Here is an 18,675-nt window from a genome sequence, read left to right on the forward strand (position 1 = left end):
CCAGCCCCAGTGATGGAAGCTACTTTTCCAAGTGAAAAAAGAGTCATCTGAATGTATAATTACACACGTCCAATGTAAAAAAAAGTTTGTTTCCAATGTAAAAAAAAACTTTCTCTTTTGTTCATTGAAGAACACAGTGAAAATCAGCAGACATTGTACCACTGGATTATACTGCCACTGCAGGAGTAGGAATCTTGGCACAAAACACAAAAGAAAGCCTAGGGACCGCCCCTGCTGATGGACAACCCCCCAAGTGCTAATACAGCCCCAATTTGTTGCCTAGCGTCATAGAGTAAGGATGTCAAAATCCTTACTGGGAATCTTTTTTCCCCGTTTACCTCTTTTTAGTTTTTTTCCTACTCGCCCCGTTTCAGATCACTGCTTGTTGATGTTCTACTGGTATAAGATCTACCAACCTTTGCTGTCTCCTTCAATGAATGTAAGAGAACATTGGATTTTTTTGTACTCATCGTAAAATCCTTTTCTCTGCGTTTATTTAAGGACCGCATCCAACCCCTGGTATTGCCTGTTACTGATTGCTGGATCTTTTCACTGCTTGTTACTAAGGCTGTGTTAACTTGGGGATTTGGCCACCAGCAGGGGCCACCCCTAGGCTGTCTTTTGTGCCTTGTGTCCTACTCCTGCAGGTTGCAGTATAACCCAGTGGTACAAGATCTACCAATCTTTGCTGTGTCCTTCAATTAATGCAGAGAAAGGGTCTTATGATCTTATGGTGAGCACCAAAAATCCAGTTTGCCCAAGTCCTTATTTTTACTTGCTTCTCCTTACTTTCATTGAAAAACACAGTCTTGGGTAAATCCGTGGGCAAAGCACACTTACATCTTTATCCCTGACCTTTCAAAGACTTGTCAGGGTAAAAATAAAGTAAAACATTTTCACTTAGCAAAGCAAATTTGTTCACTTAGCTTAGTAAATAAGGTGTAGCTGTGATCATAATAAAGTGAAACTAAACTCAGGAGTTAAATCTTATAAATACATTCAAGTACCCTAATTATTAACATAAATGTATCTTATTTGTGTATCACTCAGCTGTAGATCCTCAAATCATCTCTGAATTCATGCTGAGACTGTCCTTCCTTCTAGAGGGTGGCTACTTGTGTTCTCCATGGATCCTGCATGTATTGTAAAGTAGCCACTGCTCCAAGCTTACTACCGTGATGGACAATCATTTCTATACAAATTAGTAAACTAAATGTGAGCTTGTAGTCCATCACAAGAGTGAGTTTGGAGTGATGGCTACTTTACAACACACACAGGGACCATTGGGAACAAAAGTAGCCACCCTCCAGAAGGAAGGACAGTTTAAGCACCAATGCAGAAATGATTTGAGGATCTACAGCTGAGTGATACACAAATAAGATACATTTCTGTTAATAATTAAGGTACTTGAATGCATTTTTAAAATTTTACTCCTGAGTTTAGTGTCACGTTAATCATAAGCAAGCAAAAGCTCTGTTTATGTAATTCACTTTGAAGATGATTTGCATTAAAGTGGATTTGCAGGTGTATTTAAACTGAACATAGCTTTACCATATTTACTTCAATAAATAGTCACTTGGATAGAAGTTTTATTATAATGGGGTTTCATAAAACCCATTGTAACAAATAGGAGAATCCCATACAAGAGTCCCCACACTCTAGTAATTTCACTAATTAATTTTGATAAAGGTTTAGAATGTTAAGAATTTGGGTCTGTAAAAATTGAATGCGCTACTACAGGTTACAGCATATGTATGTTATACCATTTTACAAAATAAAATATTTGGCAATAATAGGAGGCAGCTCTACAGTTACATTAGAATCTAAAAGCAAATGTCACATCATTAACATGTTATTGAAAAGCACATAAAAGTTTATAAAAGATCAAATTATTAGGTTATCCATATTTTAGCAAGAAAAAAAATCTTCACTTTGATACACTAGTGACACCCACAGGCTATATAAGATAATTAAAAGACTCAATTCAAAATTATTTTCACAAGGATAATCATCTTTGTTTTCAGCTACGTAACCATCATTTTCAAAACTCATTTGACTCAGCTGAAAATACCTGTCATTTTGTTTAATAATGATTCTTATCCTGGTGTGTTATCTTTGTGAATTGAGCCTCTTGATCCTTTTCAAGATATTGCTTTTTATAAAATTTTAGGCATCAAGCGTGCTGTGTACTTGAGTTTCACCAGTTTTTCTGGGCAATGAGAAGAGTTTATATTTTAAATATAACACTAGCTAATTTTTTGCAGCCTTATTTAAAATTGCGTTACATTTTTTTTTATTTGAAGAAAGGTACTATGGAATATCACTCAATAGACTCAATTCACAAAAATAACACAGCAGGCTATGATCCATTATTTTCGAAAAAGTCATGGGTATTTTCAGTTGTGTTCAATTGAATTGGGAAATTACAGTCCACTGGGTGAAAATAAAGAACCTTAGGCTGATGTTAAAGCTTTTTGAATTGAGCCTATTTTGTGGTAATACCATAACATTTAGCTAAAAGTCACTACTTTTACTGTATCAAGTATTACTGTATCTATTGAAGTCAATGGGAAGCAAATTGTAATGAGCAACGTTGGCAAACAATTGGCAAGCAAATAGAAAGGGGAGTTGGTTACTACTGTGGGGGACCTGTAGTACCCAACAGCAGCACCCACCAGTAGTACCTCTGCCTATGACATTTGGCCTGCCAATCATTGTCTTTTTTTGGTGGAGATGCATACCAAACTTTATTGTTACTATGGCAATATGGTGGTAAGGTAACTGTAAGCAATGAGACATGCTTTTGGTGCACAATATTTTTGCCCGGCAATGCAGCGAATTGCTTCATACAAAGAGCGACTCCAAGAACAGTTCAGCAACAAGTGAATGCTGCACTTTAAGCAAACCAAACTTTAAAAAGGCTATGGCAACAAAAACAATAAAAAAACTCTATAAAATAGAAAAAAGTTTATATACCGATGGGACCACATAAAGAAAGGACCCCCTCCTTAAAATAAAGCATTAAAAAAAAGACCCCAATAAACCTCCCAATAGCACTGCATGGCACTTGTTTACGATACAGAAACAGTAGCCCTAGCAAGGGGTTAAGTAAATAAATCTGTGAACATATGGGGACACAAAAGACAATGTGGTCCATCGCAGCAATTCACACCATAGAATACTCAGTTAAGTAAAGATCTCCATAAGCTCTCCCTATGCAGATTGTCAGCTCTCCCTGCCCCAGTCCCTGTTCTTCACCCTTCTAAGCCTGCATGCAAATCAAAATCCAGCAGATTCACAACAAAACCATTAAATCCAAAGCGCATACCTACATGTGACTATGAGAAGTGTGAGGAAATCCCACCGGGGACACAAACAGCGTTTCCTATTAAATTGTAAAATTCTGTTAAAAACTCATCAGGTTCACTCAATCCTTTAGTAATTGTTCCTCATATGTTTTCACCAGTGGCACTTAAACTTACCTCAAATTACCTTGTACCCATTAGTGTATCACTAAAATTATCTTAAACATATGGCCACGTCACCTTTATGAGACAGAAAACTTAAACACAGTTTCCGAAGATGTAGTACTACACATAAATGCACAGTAGCAAAGGCAGAGATGTATACATTTACTATATGTTAATAAAAAATAATTATAATACCACTTACCTTCCTGTAAGTAGTTCATACAATAATATGCCAAGTGACCAGAAATCCACACTGAAGCTGTGGCCTCTATTTAAAATAATTTCTGGAGCAACATATTCTGGTGTCCCACAGAACGTCCATGTTTTTTGGCCAGGAAAGAGCTTCTTAGCGAATCCAAAATCAACCTAAGGTGTGAAATATATACAGCAAGTGTTCTGAATTAGTCTTTCCTGTCTTTTATCATGAATTCTTGTAAATCATCTGGCTCACTGAGGATGAAAACTAGATTAGTGCTCTGTGTGAGATTTCAAAGGATAGCTGCATGATGTCCACATACTATCTTAACAATTTCTGCTGTTCTTTTAGCATAATTCAAGTTACAGTGAAGGCCACTTGCTGTGCTACATTGTTACTTACATGTGTCATCTTTAAACAGTGCTTCTTTCTTCAAGAATGTCTATACATTCAAGAAGATCCGTATATAACTTTTGCCCTTTATTCAACCCATATTATATGCAGATACTTTACTACTAAATGTGGTGAGGTGGAAGAGGGCAAAAGACTTAAAGCAGATCTTGATGTAAAAACGTAATGTGTATTTCCACTCTTGCAGTCAAATCTAGGAAAACCCTTCCATGTGTTTGTTATGTGTTACTATTCACACGGCATATTGAAAAAGGTAAATTCTTACCTTTTAGATGTTACATGAGGTAAGATGACTGATTCCAGGTTTTTCTTAGCCCTTTCACAGTGGTCTGTCCCAATGGAAAGGACTGAAATTTGAGTATTGTGTTTATCTGATAAGCTTCATTAACATACAATGGGCAAGCCACCTCTGAATGGCCAAGACCCCTTATCCATCACAACCCCTCCTAACATTTAAAATAAATAGAACCTACATGAAATTTTAACCCTTATAACCCTAACCCAAGTAAAAGCAATTTAAACTGCAAGAATCATTTTAAAATGTAGCTTATGCTATGTGAATGGGAGCATGTAACAAATATAAAATAGGTGCGATCCCAATTTGGCTGCAAAAGTCGAAATACACTTTAACCCCTATCAATTACTCCATCTAAAATTTGTAATCTAAACCTGAAACAAATGAGGAGTAAAAAAAATTAAGATGCTTACTGTAGATTCTGGTTTATTATCTACCAGTAATGTCACTCAGCCTTCCTCTCGGATCTTGGAAAAAAAAGTATCTCCAATCCCTTGAAAATGTGCTCTAGCACTCTCACCTTGGCACCATTACTTAGCCTATTCTTGGAATCTAGGTAGAGGGGAATATCCCAAATATCAAGAAAATTGTATTTTTTTCAAGATTTGGGATCCTCAGCTTGCCCAGGATTTTATCAGAAGACTGAGCGATCCTTCCTTGCCTAGACATCCGGTTTAGAAGCCGTTTGTAAAAACTGCTCAGTATTGTAAGCTGTGTACACACTGATAGCTTTTCGTAGGCTGAACGATAAAAAAACAAATACCTCATCCACAATAACATCTCCTGCTGTGTCCTTTGTCTTCTGACAGCAGCGCCTGTACTGTCAGAATTCCAATACAGCGATTGCTGCTGATTGGCTTCAAGCACTTTTCACCCGACAATTTTCCAAAATGTTCCTTCAACAAAAGCCGATCTAACCATCAACCTTTGTTGAGAAGATAGGGCCACCGTTGGATTGAATTTCTGTCAATTGCTGTTGAATTGGCCAAATTCCATCCGTGTATACACAGGTTTATTCAGAGATACAGAATAGGATTACTTTGCATTTACTCTGTTTCATTCATCTGCAGATCAAAGGGGTGAGCTTTAATCTGCATATGATATCAGTTAAACTAACCTTACAAGAAAACAAAGAAAGTGTTTTTGCTAAAGAAAAGTTGTACCTTAATAGCCCTTAGTTAACCCTAATAAGCCCTAATTTATTTATTTCTTCCTCTTCTCTCCTAAGCTTTTATTTTTCTGCTTTTTATATCTATTTTTAAGCCCTTAATATTTTAACCTTTTTTCACCTTAGTCATTAGTCACCTGGTCATTTTGTTTGTCATTTGTTTTTAGTATCTCATTAAAAATACCCTATCACACTCCTCACATACTAAGCCCATTTTGAGAGGAGCCAATAAACCTTCCAGCATGTCTTTGGAGTATGGGAGGAAACCGGAGTGCCTGGAGGAAACCCACAAAAGCACAGGGAGAACATGCAAGCTCCTTGCAGATAGCGTCCTGACCGGGATTCGAACCGGGGACCCTGAGTGCTGCAAGGCAGATTTCTATCTTTGCAATGCTTTGCACCAAAAACATATTAGGGGGTTAGTCCCAAAGCTGCCGAAGGCAGCTGAGTGAATAGCCCAGCCAAAGTGAAGTGAGCTGAACTACATTCAGCTATTCACTCTGGCTCAGTACGGCTGATTTCGGCCATACATCATCTGGAAACAGCCATATATCGACTGCCTTCGGCTGCACTTCGGTCAGGTCAACATCTGGATCGGCTAAGCCCAAGCTCCGGCAGATCACTCGCTGCCGTTCGCCCCTATTCACATAACGGCCAAACGGCAGTGAGCGGCATTCGAGTGTAATTCGGCTCAACTATTCTGCTCGGTACCTCTATGGTAGTACCTCCATGGTACTGAGCAGAATAGAAAATCAATGAAAATAGTCACACACAAAAAGGTTGAAAAAACTTTTAAAAAATCTAAATAAATAGTAAAATTTTAAAATAAATAAAGATTTTTTTTAAAAGAAAAAAAACTATTGGGCAGAGCTAGCATTGACAGTTAGCTCCGCCCAACTGTTTCCTATTGGCTGGCACCTGCTAGAGTCTTCTAGCAGGTGTCGGCCAATGAATAACATCTGGGCGGAGCCGGCCGTGATGTCACGTCTGCCTCCACCCAGTTGTTATTGTTTAATGACAGTACAGCGTCCCAAGATCATTTGGGGACGCTGATCTGTCATTACAACTGGGTAGAGCCAGCTGTGAGATCACAGCTGTCACAGCTGGGTGAAAGGCCGGCCTTTAGCAGGCCTTTAGCAGGCCTTTAGCAGGCCGTTTGCCTCGCTTTGGCAGCTATAGTGAATAGCACGTACAGCAGCACTTCAGTTCAACTGAAACGAAGGGCTCCGGTAGCCGAAGAGAGCCGAAGGATCAGCCGAAGCTACGGCTGGATCCTTCGGCTCCTTCATGAATAACCCCCATTAGTGTCATTATAAACAGTACAAATTATGGAATAAAATGTATAGTTTTTATCTACAGTAACACTATTAAAAAAAACAAAACAAGAGTGATTAAATATGAAAAAGTTACTTTGTTATCTTGATAATAACAATGTTATCACCAAATAAGCAGGCCCTTAGCAGAAATTTTAAAATTAGAGCATGCAGGTTTGGTTATATCATCACCCACATCACTGTCTATTTAGTCTTTACTGAATGCACACTAAAATATTCAAAATGTAAACTTACCAGTTTTACATAGCCTTCTGAGTCTAGCAGTAAATTTTCTGGCTTTAGATCTCGGTACATGACACCTATGCGATGCAGATACTCAAAAGCCTCAGTCACACATCCAATGCAAAACTTAGCAGTCATCTCATCAAAGCTGCCTCTGGGAACAAAGTCAACATTTGTTTTCAAGTGTTTTCAGTTTTAATCATCATTTTGACATTACACATGTGCCACATGAAGTGTTTAAACATTTCAGTTTCAAGGGCCCACACAGTGATTATGCTAAATGTAACTTTCAGCCAGATCCAATAAATTATTAATTTAATCCACAAATTGAATGAAATAAAAAATTAAAAGGTCTCTTTGATAATTTCCAAGTGCTTTGGTTCTTCTTGTAAAAGTCACTTAAGGCCTCATAAGTATTTTTTGACAACTGATAGTTTGTGTTTTAATATTTATTTTTGTTGCACTTAATATTGTTGTAGATTATTAAAATTTCTTCATAAAAGTCAATGCAGATGTTCCAAAAAAAGAGGAATAATAAAACAAAATGCAGATTTGATTTAATTATTTTTGTTTTCTTCAGCGCAAAATAAAAAGAAAGAAATTCAGATTTGAGTTTTTTAGTTATTTTAGTTATTCCATATACATAAAAATGGACAGATAAGATGATAAGAAACATAAATACAAGATTTAGTACAGTGTTAGAAAAGATGGCATAAAACCCTAAATCTTTACCTATCTCTTAAGAGACTCCAAAGCTCTCCACCGAGACAAGCTTCCAGCAGCAGATATATGTATTTTGAATCTTTAAAGGTTCGGTATAACCTGAAAGTATATATTTGCCTATTATTAGCTTGAAGATAAAGAATATTGTTAAGCAGCATATAAGCCAACATGCAGAAACAACGTGTAGATGAAAGTAAAAGATTGGGATTGATTTACTAAAGGAGTAGAGCATGTACACTCTACAAAGTACATTTTCACTTTGCAAGGGACTTTTCACTTATCTTCGTGCTTAGGGCTTATGATTGTATCTATACACAGCATATATGGGTTAATTTGCACCCTTAGAGAAAATATGAGCACTACAACTCAACCAGACTTTAAAAAAGGGGGCACTGACAATGTAGTGCCCACATTGGACATTAATCACAAGGACATATAGTAGCATTGTACAAACCTATGCAGTCAAACAGTAAATTAAGAAAACTAAAATAATATCACAGACATGCCCCATTTCCAGCTGCATCTGAAGGATTTGTTCAAAATGTGCTGTGGTTTGTTGCAGATGCTTGTATAATACACCTCAGGTTGGGTGCTAACTCCCCTGTGGTTCATTCTCTCCCTCCGGAATCAATACAAATGTGATCACTTGAATGCTACCAAACAGTGTGCCCCCCCATACTCATGCTAGCTATCCCAGACTCTGCTGCCCCGCATGCGGGCCCGGGACTATTGCAACTAGACTGTGCAGCTGCATCAGAGGAAGATCAGCACTCTTCCAGTGGCTGATCTCCCCTCTGCTTGTTGAAACCGGAAGCAACAAATATTTTGCCACTAGCGGTTTCAGGCTGATTTTTCTCCGGCTGCTGTAGCTGATGAATCACATTAGGGGTCTTGATGTCTCCACAAAGAGGACCTGTCTCTTAGATTCTGCTGTCTCATAGGTGGCTTGTGAGCCTCTTATGTGATAGTTATAACGTTAACTGTAAAAAAAGCAAAACAACAAAGTTTAAAAAATGATAGTAACATAAAAAATAAACACAAAAAAATGCAAAGCCCTCCACCTCTATATACACGCATCAGTTGTGGCTATGTTCTTGTGAGTCACTGTTAACTCTAAATTGATGGGTAGTAAAGGCTTTAAAAGTGTTGCCTAAGGGCAATTGTGGGTATTGTAGTTTTTTTGCCATTTGATGGGTGTGCACAATTTTAAAGGTTGACATGTTTGGTATGTATTTACCCAACACAACCCCATGTTTTATATTTTGATAACAATTGGTATTTTATTCTGTTTGTGTGCATTAATCTTAAAGAAGAACTCCCGGAATGTTTGTATTAACCCTTACAATGGGGCTACACCTGCACTGCAAGGGTTAACTGCTTGTTCATTTCTAAGTTAAAAACGTTATACTCACCTGAAGCTCCGAGCCGACTTCTTCTTAGTCCTGTCCTTCCAAAGTCTATCCCCATAGGTCCTGTAAAACATCAATGTCTATACACAGTGTATAGACATGGGGATGTTGAGGAAGATTACAATGCTGCAGGGAGGGGGAGACAGGCTGGAGAGAGCGCTGTGACAACTGGCTGGCTTGGAGCTTTGGGTGAGTATAACTTTGCTATTTTAGCAGCTAGACACAAACAAGTACTTAGTCCTTGCAGTGCGGTTGTTGCCCCACTGCAAGGGTTAATAAAAAAAATCCTGGAGTTCTTTCATTTTAATGCATTTTTTCCTAAAAAGATCATTTTGATGAACATTAGTGCCTATCTCATGCAACTTAAAAAAATGTAACTAGCATGTTTTAATTCTACATAATTATTTATGGATTGTAAACTGTTTTCACATTTGAACTTCAGTGCAAAAATAAAAAATGCTCCAGACATTGAGTGGTTAATAAATGATTTGTTGTTAAAGATCAACTCTAGCTACGGTAAATGTTTTATTTTATTTTGTACAGGCATAGGGGAAGGCTAAAATACAGACTTTTACTGTTGTCTGTGTCCCTAGGAAGGGAAGACATATATGTCCAGTCCTTGCAAAATTATGTCATAAGGACAGGAGGTGATGTGATATCTCTCTGATCAGGACAGAGACCACAACAAAAGTGCATTTGTAGGGGTTTATTGCTCTCTGTGTATATCTGCCCCAGTGACACCAGTACCTACTCATTTCTAGTGAGCAGTAACTGAGAGAATGTCCCCCCAATTAGGACGCAGGCAGCAGTAAAAACATCTCAAAGGTTCTGACTTTGACCCACCTAAATAAAAACATTTTAAAAAGAAAGTTTTAGCTGGAGTTAGCCCATAAAGTTGAATTTTGAGGAGCACTTTTCTCATTATTATTACTATACAGGATTTATATAGCACCAACAGTTTGCACAGCACTTTACAATATAAGGAAGACATTACAATCACAATCCAATTTAAGACAAAATGGTAAGGAGGGTTGCTTAGGTGAACGAGTTTAGTAGCAGCATTCATGATAGACTGAAGGGGGATAACCTGTGTAGTAGGCCAATGAGGAGGGAGTTGCAATAGTTGAGTCGAGAGATAACGAGCGAGTGGATGAGTAGTTTTGCGGTCTCATTGGTGAGGAAGGGGCATATTTTGGAGATGTTGCAAAGGTAAGGCGGCAGGATTTGGATAGTGATTGGATGTGGGAAAGAAAGGTGAGATTCGAGTCAAGGTTGACACCTAGCACCTTGGACGCAGGTCAAGGGGGAAGTCAGACGCAGGTCATAAATTAGAGGAAACTCAGAAGCATCTTAGTTGTAAGCTGAATGCACCTAAAGGCATTCTGTGTTTGTCCACCTACATAGGTCCTAATTTAATTAGAAAATGTGCAACTACATTGGCATGGACTAATTACAAATTCAGTATTGTCTATTCATAAAAGCCATATAAAAACATACTTTACTGTAATATTCAGTTATAAAGCATGCAATAAACAATGATTACCACAAAACTCATACTTCACTATAAACTGAGAATTAGCTTCTTCTAGGATTTTCTTTTCAGAGTGGATGTGTTCTTGTTGTCTGTTATCCACAATATGCCTCTTCTTGATGCATTTAATGGCAAATGCTAAGTTCTCATTTTTTACTTTTACCTAAAAAGATAAGAATTTACCAGTAATACATTTATAAGTTATTATCATGTTGCAATTAGTTAACAAACTATGAGTAAACAGAATTAGAAGTCAATATTTGCATATTTCCTATAAATTCTCATGAGGGAAAGTAGGAACAGCCTTGCTCACCTCCACCTGAAATGTTAATTGACTGGCTCTCATGCTGATCTCCCTAAAACATCTAAAAATTGAACAGATTGGAAGCCACTAGAAACCTCTGTATGAAAAGGAGCATCATGGAGAGGCTCCTCATGCCCATAGGTGTGCACAGATTAAATACATCAAATACATATAATACTTTCCAGTGGGTTTCTGTTATTGTTATTATTATTATTATATTATTGGAAAGTACAGTATACTAGTAAAAACAATTGATTAAGGGGTCTATTCACTAAGCTGCCGTAGGCAGCCGAGTGAATGACCAACCTGAAGTGAAGTGAGCCAAACACTGTTCGGCTATTCACTTCAGGCTGGTATGGCTGATTTCAGCCGTACATCGGCTAAAATCAGCCGTACATCGGCTTGCTTCATGGCCGAAGCTACGGCCAGATCCTTCTGCAGCTTCATGAATAGACCCCTAAGGGAAATAAAGATCTGTCAACATTTAATGGAGCAGAATGATTTTGGTCTTACATTGTAGCTCTAATCATTATATACACAATACAGATCTAAACATTGGTAAATCCATTTTCTGAAATTAATTTAGTTGTGTTTACTAGTTTATGTCAGGTACTCTGTGATGGTAAATCTGCTCTTGTCCTCTTCTTACAATAAAATGTTACATTAGCATTATCTCTGCTCCACTAAAAAGACAGTCAAGGTAACAGACTCATATATAGGCTCAATTCACAGGATAAAATACCAGGATAAGGAACCTTATTAAAAGTAACAGTTATTTTAAAAGTCCAATGAGATATGAAAATGACCGTACTGTAGCTGAAACCCTCTATTTTGAGAAGATTGAATGTAATGGTATGACAGGAGGGCACATTTCTGTGTATCTGTGCATCTTTATATTTTATGTTTCATATTTACTGTGTTATATTACTAATAATCTAAGATTGTTAAAAACAAAAGCCCTTACAAGTTCCACTCGTCCGAACCCACCAACACCCAAGGTGGTGATAATCTCTAGGTCATTGAATGGTGATGAAGAAGAAAATCTTAAAACTCTTTCCTTCATGTGTATCATTTCCAGAGACAATGCCCTGTCAAGTTGCCCATCTGTGGACTTCCTAAACAAATAAAGAGAGAGATGAGTTCTATACATAAGATCAATTATGACAATTTTACAGATTTAAAAAAACTGGCCTCTTTGTTTTTACCATTTTTATTGCAAGTTCACATGTTTGAGGTGGGTGAGGGAAGTCATTCCTTTAAACATGTGCTTCAGATTACATTACCCCAGAGGTTATCTCCTCTTTGAGCTTTGAGTTTAGTTACTTACTGTCAAGTAGTTTAACCTACTGTAGGTATGTCTAAACTATATCAGGTCTAGCTGTTATTTTTAGTGTGTATACATTTTGAGAAATGCCAATATTTAAACCACTCCATGCCTGAAGCAAGCTTGCAATTTATTTTAAATTAATCACTTTAGGGTCATGTGAAAGGTATATTTTTATTGTAGGTGGACTATGGTGGACTAAATCAGCCTCTGGCTTCTTATATGTCTTGGATAAGGGGGGGTGTCCCTACCATCATTCCAGCTCTTTCTGTCCATTTGAAAGCTCTAGATATTTCTTCCAGCCTTTGTGACTTATACCTCCTGTTGTTTTCTCCATATTATAAAATAAATTAAAAATTCCACCCCATGTAGGACACAGCATTTGTACAGACCCAGGAATTCATGTGCAGAGATACAAATACAGACTCCAAAAGACAAATGTCAGGGGATTTAACTAATATATACTATATATCTTAATTAATTATCTAATACACTCTATGGCCAAAGATTTGTGGACACCTGACCACCACACCTAGCCACTTGTTCAAAAGTATATTGACTCCCCTCTAAATTATTGAGTTTAGGTTCTTCCAGTGAAGGGTTCTAGAAATACTACAGCATGTAAAGCAAGTTAAGACAATTGTGTGCTTTAAACTTTGTGGTAACATTTTGGAGAAGGTCATTGTTTTCCACTATGATTGCACCCTGGTCAGAAAGCCAACTCCGTAAAAACATTGTTTTGAGATGGGTTTGATGTGTAGGAACTGGAGTCACCTCCACAAGGCCATGACCTCTACCCAGCTGAACACCTTTAGAAAGAATTGAGCCAGGTCTTCCCATCCTACCTCTGTGCCTGACCTCCCAAATGCTCTTTTGGCAGAGTAGTCCAAAATTCCTTCAGAGATCCCTCAAAATATTTTAGAAAGCCCTCACAGAATATTGGAGGCTGTTATAGTAGCAAAGCCATGGGGGGATTTCAACATTTGCCCATATAGTTAAGGTCATCTATATAGGTGCTTATACACAAGCTGCTGGCAGTTTTCCAGAGTTTAATTCTCTAATTTACAGTTGCATGAGATTAGGGGAAACAATGATTTAGACATAAATTTGCTATTGGTTGCTGTACATTTTACATCATCACTGATAATGAGAATGCTTCACTGAACAAGTCTTTGCAACTTCTGTAGGGAAAACAGTAGCCAGTGCACCAGCAGTGTAAATAAGTATTGCATGATGTATATTGGAAAGCAAATTTTTCAATAAGCTTATCAATATCATAAATCATACTCCACATTAACGTTACATAAAGATGGAAAATGCATATATTTAAAAACATCACATATGTAAATTTGTGTTTCTTACAAAGTAGTGAATATAACACATTTTGCATTAGAATAATATATGAGGTTCATGTATACGAAGAAGATTATTGTTACAGGCTTACTTGGCATGTCTTTTTTCATCATCGAGGGCCAGGTTGGCCACATAGCCCTCAAGGTACTTTTGTAGTTCAGCATATGTTCCAACTGTCTGATTAAATGTCCTGAAATAATGCAGTATTATAATATTATAGCCAAAACAATCGCATTGGTACATAAATAATTTTAAAACGGACATGTGCCTTTCTCATTCATGGCAAAGCAACAGGTTTACTTAACTGCCGACCTCTCCAGCTGCACATACCCACATTACTTGGACTATCCACCATGTGGATTTAAGAGAGGATGCCTGAGTTGCCCATCACCAAGGGACAGTGCTGTCACATGGCAGGAAGAGAAGTCACATGTTCCTCAGTATTGCATTATGATTTTATGCCCCAGCAAAGTGGCAGGGAAGTAAAGGAAATTTAAAATTGTGAATCTGGGGACAGTGGCAGTTAAGTGGGATAGTGGCCATGCCCTGCATGGCAAACACTTTCCCCATGTAGGACAATGCATTTTCAGCTGCATATATCTTCTTTGCTTTCCTTTGCTGTACCACTGCACCATGTGATCCTTGTGGAACAAAGTAGTTCCGAGCCTCTCCCTGCCCCCTTCCCCCCACCTTGACAGCAATGGGCCAATTACCAAACATCAGGACTGTAACATTGGGTGAGACACATGCTCCTCCTCCATATCCAGAACATCTATTAACATGTATTTTCTTTGCTCCCAGCAGCTGAATAGAGTAACAAAGGAAAGAAGGAAAGATAAGTGCATGCTGCTGGGAAGAGAGGCATTTTCCTGCATGAACAAAGCACAAGTTTGCTTTGAGGTCAAATAAAACTTAGGTGCTTCTTCATAAACTTAAAAGAAGCAGTGGTGTAAGTTCAGAAATCACATTGGATACAGTGATACAGAAACAGGGGTTCAAAGTCCAGCCCCTAAGAAATCCCTGCATATCTTTGTCTTTTGACACTCAACTTCTTTCTGATGCTTGTGGTTATCCACATATTCTTTACTGCCTTGACCCCCATTTCCAACAAGGTGTGAGCCAACCAGGTTAGATAGACTAACAGTTTGTATACAGTAAACAGTATAAAAGTTTGACTGACATTATACCAAAATAAAACTATCATAAAGGAACATTACATTAAAAATATGCAGATATAAATAAATTATTTTATATATTAGAGTTAGAACAATTATTTGAACACTTTTTACATGCTTTTTAATACATTTCTTTTTCTAAATTATTAAAGGGTTTGTTTTTTTGGGAAAGGTTCTCTAGTTTAGGAGCTTGTTCTACAACACCTCCTGATATGTGTGTCCTTCCTTGTATCATAACCTACACTGTCTAATTATAAAAATGAGCCATACCATATATCTGTCATAGCTGTTAGTGGACAGAAACTATCCCAGAAGAAAAATTGGTACTTACTCTCGATCCATGACTAAACATTCAACTCCATCATCATCATCTGCAACAATGTTAGCCGATCTGACATCATCACTTGAGGCAAAAAAAGACAGATTGCTTAGATATCTATTTTTACTGATACAAAGGGGTTGATTCGCTAACAAAATCAAGAATCTTTAAAAGTTCACTTAGCTTAGTGATTAAAGAGAACCTGTGGCCACTTTAAATAGCCAGTAATGTGCATGGGAATTGAAAAAAAAAAAACAAGATTTCATTTGGAACACTCTTTACACTGCAGTCTGGACTGCAAACAGCAAAATAGCTGATAAAGAGGACTCAGCACACAGCAGTCCAGACAAGTCGGAGGGCGAATCTTCCAACTATCCCCTTGGGAAAGCCTTCTGCCTTGGCTACTAGAGATGAGCTAAACATACCTGGTTTCAGTTTGGAGGCGGGTTCAGCAAACGTTACTTAAGCCCAGTTGCCGGAATTGAACTCCATTGAAGTCAATGTGGGCCGAATCTTAAAAATCAATCATGGCTATTTTCTTTCTTAGGCTGTGGTATGTCCCTCAGCATCCTCACATCTAATACAAGTGGATGGACTGTATTAAACGTGATGATGTCCAGGGTCGGCCTTAGGCCTTTAGGCGCTCTGTGCGAGAAAGCTCTACAGCACCCCTCAGTAACCACACCCCTCAGTGGTCACACGCATTTCTCCAATATCCGCACCATTTAAAGCCTCGCATTTTTTTAAGCCCCAAAGAAACATATTAAAAAGTATGATAAAATAAAACTTTTATTTAAAGGCATTAAACTTGTAGGCACAATATAAGTATTCTTATTAAATAAAACAACAGAAGGCAAACAAGTGGTAAACAATAAATGTCAAACTAAAATAGAGCCTATAAAAATAAAGTGTCACGGTGTCATGCAGACCCTTTTTTCAAGTAAGTGTATCTAGAAAAGTAAAAATAAAAAACAGAACAAAAAACCTAGACTACATGTAAATTAATGAATTACTATTTGCCCGAATATACGAAAAATGTATTCAGGCACATAATGATTTGTTTGAGAATGTGCGGCGGCCATGTTGCCCACCGGCGCGTTCTGCGAATGCGTGCCACCATCTTGGAGGCGGGGAGCATGATGTCACATGACGCCATGCATGCGTGGCGTCAGGTGATGTCACACACCGATATAGGCGCCGGCATCTTGGTGGCGCCCAACACGTGCGGTGTTATATGACGTTATGCGCCCTCCAGAACACACCAGTGGCTGAATCAAAAATAGCAAAAACATTTGTTTTGTTTGATGAAATGAATGAAAGCGTTTTTAGTTTTCGTTCATTTCATATGAAATTCATTTTTAACCGTTGCACATGTGTGTATGTGTGGGGGGTAATTTTCACTTTTTTAACCCCTTCATGACTGAGCTTGTTTTTAGTTTCTGTATTTTTTTCCAGGGGGGCGCCACCCCCCCTTCCCCCTGCAGGCTTCAGCAGACAGTTTCTCCTTGGAACCGAGGACAGCGATGAAGCCGGCGGGCGGACAGGGGGAGGAGGGAGTGCTGTCATGTCGGATGGTCAGCGGTGTGGAGAGAAGCCGCCCCGAGGACGAGCTGTGTCAGACGCCTGTTGCCATGGCGCCCTGTACGGCCGCACAGCTCGAACACCCCAAAGGCCGGCCCTGATGATGTCATCAGGGCTTAGACTGCCAGAGCCCATGGGGATAAGGGGCTGCATGGACCAAGCTAGCAGCCTGGCGAGATCGGGATTCAGGTAGGTATATTTCTTTTATTTGTGCCCCTTGCCCAAAATAAGCGGGCTACCCCCACACCACAAGGGTTCACTTTTTAGATTCTTGGAATTCCTCTTTAAAGATCACAAGCTATGTTATGAAACGTGTTGCCACTGTTTGGCAATTTGTATGAAGTCGATGGTTTTAGCTTTATTTTTTCAAGTATATACCTTTCAATAGCTCTGTTGTGTCTGCTACTTCATTGATCAACTTTGGGCTACCATTGCTACATAAAAACCGGGTGTCTTTACAAAAACTACCCTAATAAAGACTTTTGTTTTGAGTGAAAACAAAATTATTAGACATGCAATTTATTTTATGCCAAAATACAGAGTCACTGATGCTGAGAATTGTACACTTCAGTAATGTCATATGTAACTTAAAGGCATATCTAAAGCATGCAATTTGAAGTAATGGTGTTTTTCTCATGTCTCTCTTGAAGTCGCATAAAATGGAGGGGCTTGCCCTGGTATACGTCATACTGACAGGGGTGGGGTTTTGATTATTGTTCCCGTTTGCTAATTTTTTGTCCAATTAATCGATCCTAGGCACATTTGGCTCATCAATATTCAAACAAAACAAAGAGTGGTAAATATGTAAGTATGTTGCAGTGGGCTAGATAGCAAAGTGACTGTTTTTTTTTTTTTTTTTATGTGAAAGCACTTTATAGTTTTGATGAAGAAAAATAAATAGCATGGATAACCAGGAACAAGCCAGAGGTCAAGATGGGTAGCAGACATGGACACAGATTTTTAAAAGGACACCATGGCTCCAGTTAGACTGCTACCCACACAATAGGACACTGGTTAATGAAGGGAGCCCAGAGGTGGGGATCAATGTGTAACAAGTACAAAGTCCAATGAGTGTGCTAGACAAAAGGTTTAAGAGAGTTTCAATTCCTTTAATATTAGTACTAGTGTACAACAGGATAATACAAACAGCTGATGCCTTCCAGGGGCCAAAAAATCTCCCCTTTCTTTAATGCTAATATGTTGTAAATAGTAGAACTCAGAGATGAAATAATCACAAAAAAAAACAGAGAAAAAAACAGAAAGTCTAAGGAAGTGTGAAGTGTCACTGCATGCGCAACTATTTGTATGCATTTGTATTATGCCTATTCACTGGTGTGAAGAAAGTGTTTCACATTCTGTGTGGGTCTGTCTGTGCACATGGTGTACTCAGTTTTAAGTGAGATATTGCCTCCTATATTCTTATCAACACATTTTACAGAATTAACTATGAAATCATTATTGTTTGACTTCCTCTGAGTTTATGGGAGCATTACAGGGGACACTGGCCACATACAATGGCCAACGATTTACTTAGCCATATTGGCTTTGTTTTCGATCTTTTGCTTTTGTTCCCTAGCGGTACACACCTGGTAATAGCATTTTTTTATTTGGTCTTGAAACAGTCCCACTTCTGGTCCAAGTTTAGCTTATCAAATAAGTTATCCCAATCAATTTCACCCACTATATTACGCAGTTTATCAAAGTTCACCTTCCTGAAGTTTCACAATAGCCCGTACAGCTCCCGATCACGGCCGAGCAGCTCAGTCGAGCGCTGAGCCGTGCTGAAAGCCGAAGCTGGCCGAGCGGCCGGCCATTGGCAGGCCGACAGCCTGCTTCTGACAGTTGGGCAGAGCCAGCCGT

At 38.4% G+C, this 18,675-nt stretch overlaps 1 protein-coding gene across 1 annotated transcript in view; it reads right to left on the reverse strand.

Annotated features, from left to right (window-relative positions):
- PRKG2 (protein kinase, cGMP-dependent, type II) overlaps nucleotides 1-18,675 on the reverse strand; it is an 81,198-nt gene that overhangs the window by 14,838 nt on the left and 47,685 nt on the right. Inside the window, exons 8-14 of the mRNA XM_018559001.1 lie at nucleotides 15,247-15,318; nucleotides 13,832-13,930; nucleotides 12,028-12,178; nucleotides 10,786-10,922; nucleotides 7,829-7,918; nucleotides 7,109-7,250; nucleotides 3,673-3,836 (exon numbers count right to left, since the gene is read on the reverse strand). Of these exons, the coding sequence (XP_018414503.1) occupies nucleotides 3,673-3,836; nucleotides 7,109-7,250; nucleotides 7,829-7,918; nucleotides 10,786-10,922; nucleotides 12,028-12,178; nucleotides 13,832-13,930; nucleotides 15,247-15,318 (855 nt within the window). The remainder of the gene's footprint in view (nucleotides 1-3,672; nucleotides 3,837-7,108; nucleotides 7,251-7,828; nucleotides 7,919-10,785; nucleotides 10,923-12,027; nucleotides 12,179-13,831; nucleotides 13,931-15,246; nucleotides 15,319-18,675) is intronic.

Source organism: Nanorana parkeri, unplaced genomic scaffold, assembly GCF_000935625.1.
Source record: "Nanorana parkeri isolate BGI_ZX_2015 unplaced genomic scaffold, ASM93562v1 scaffold374, whole genome shotgun sequence".
NCBI classification, from domain to species: Eukaryota; Metazoa; Chordata; class Amphibia; order Anura; family Dicroglossidae; genus Nanorana; species Nanorana parkeri.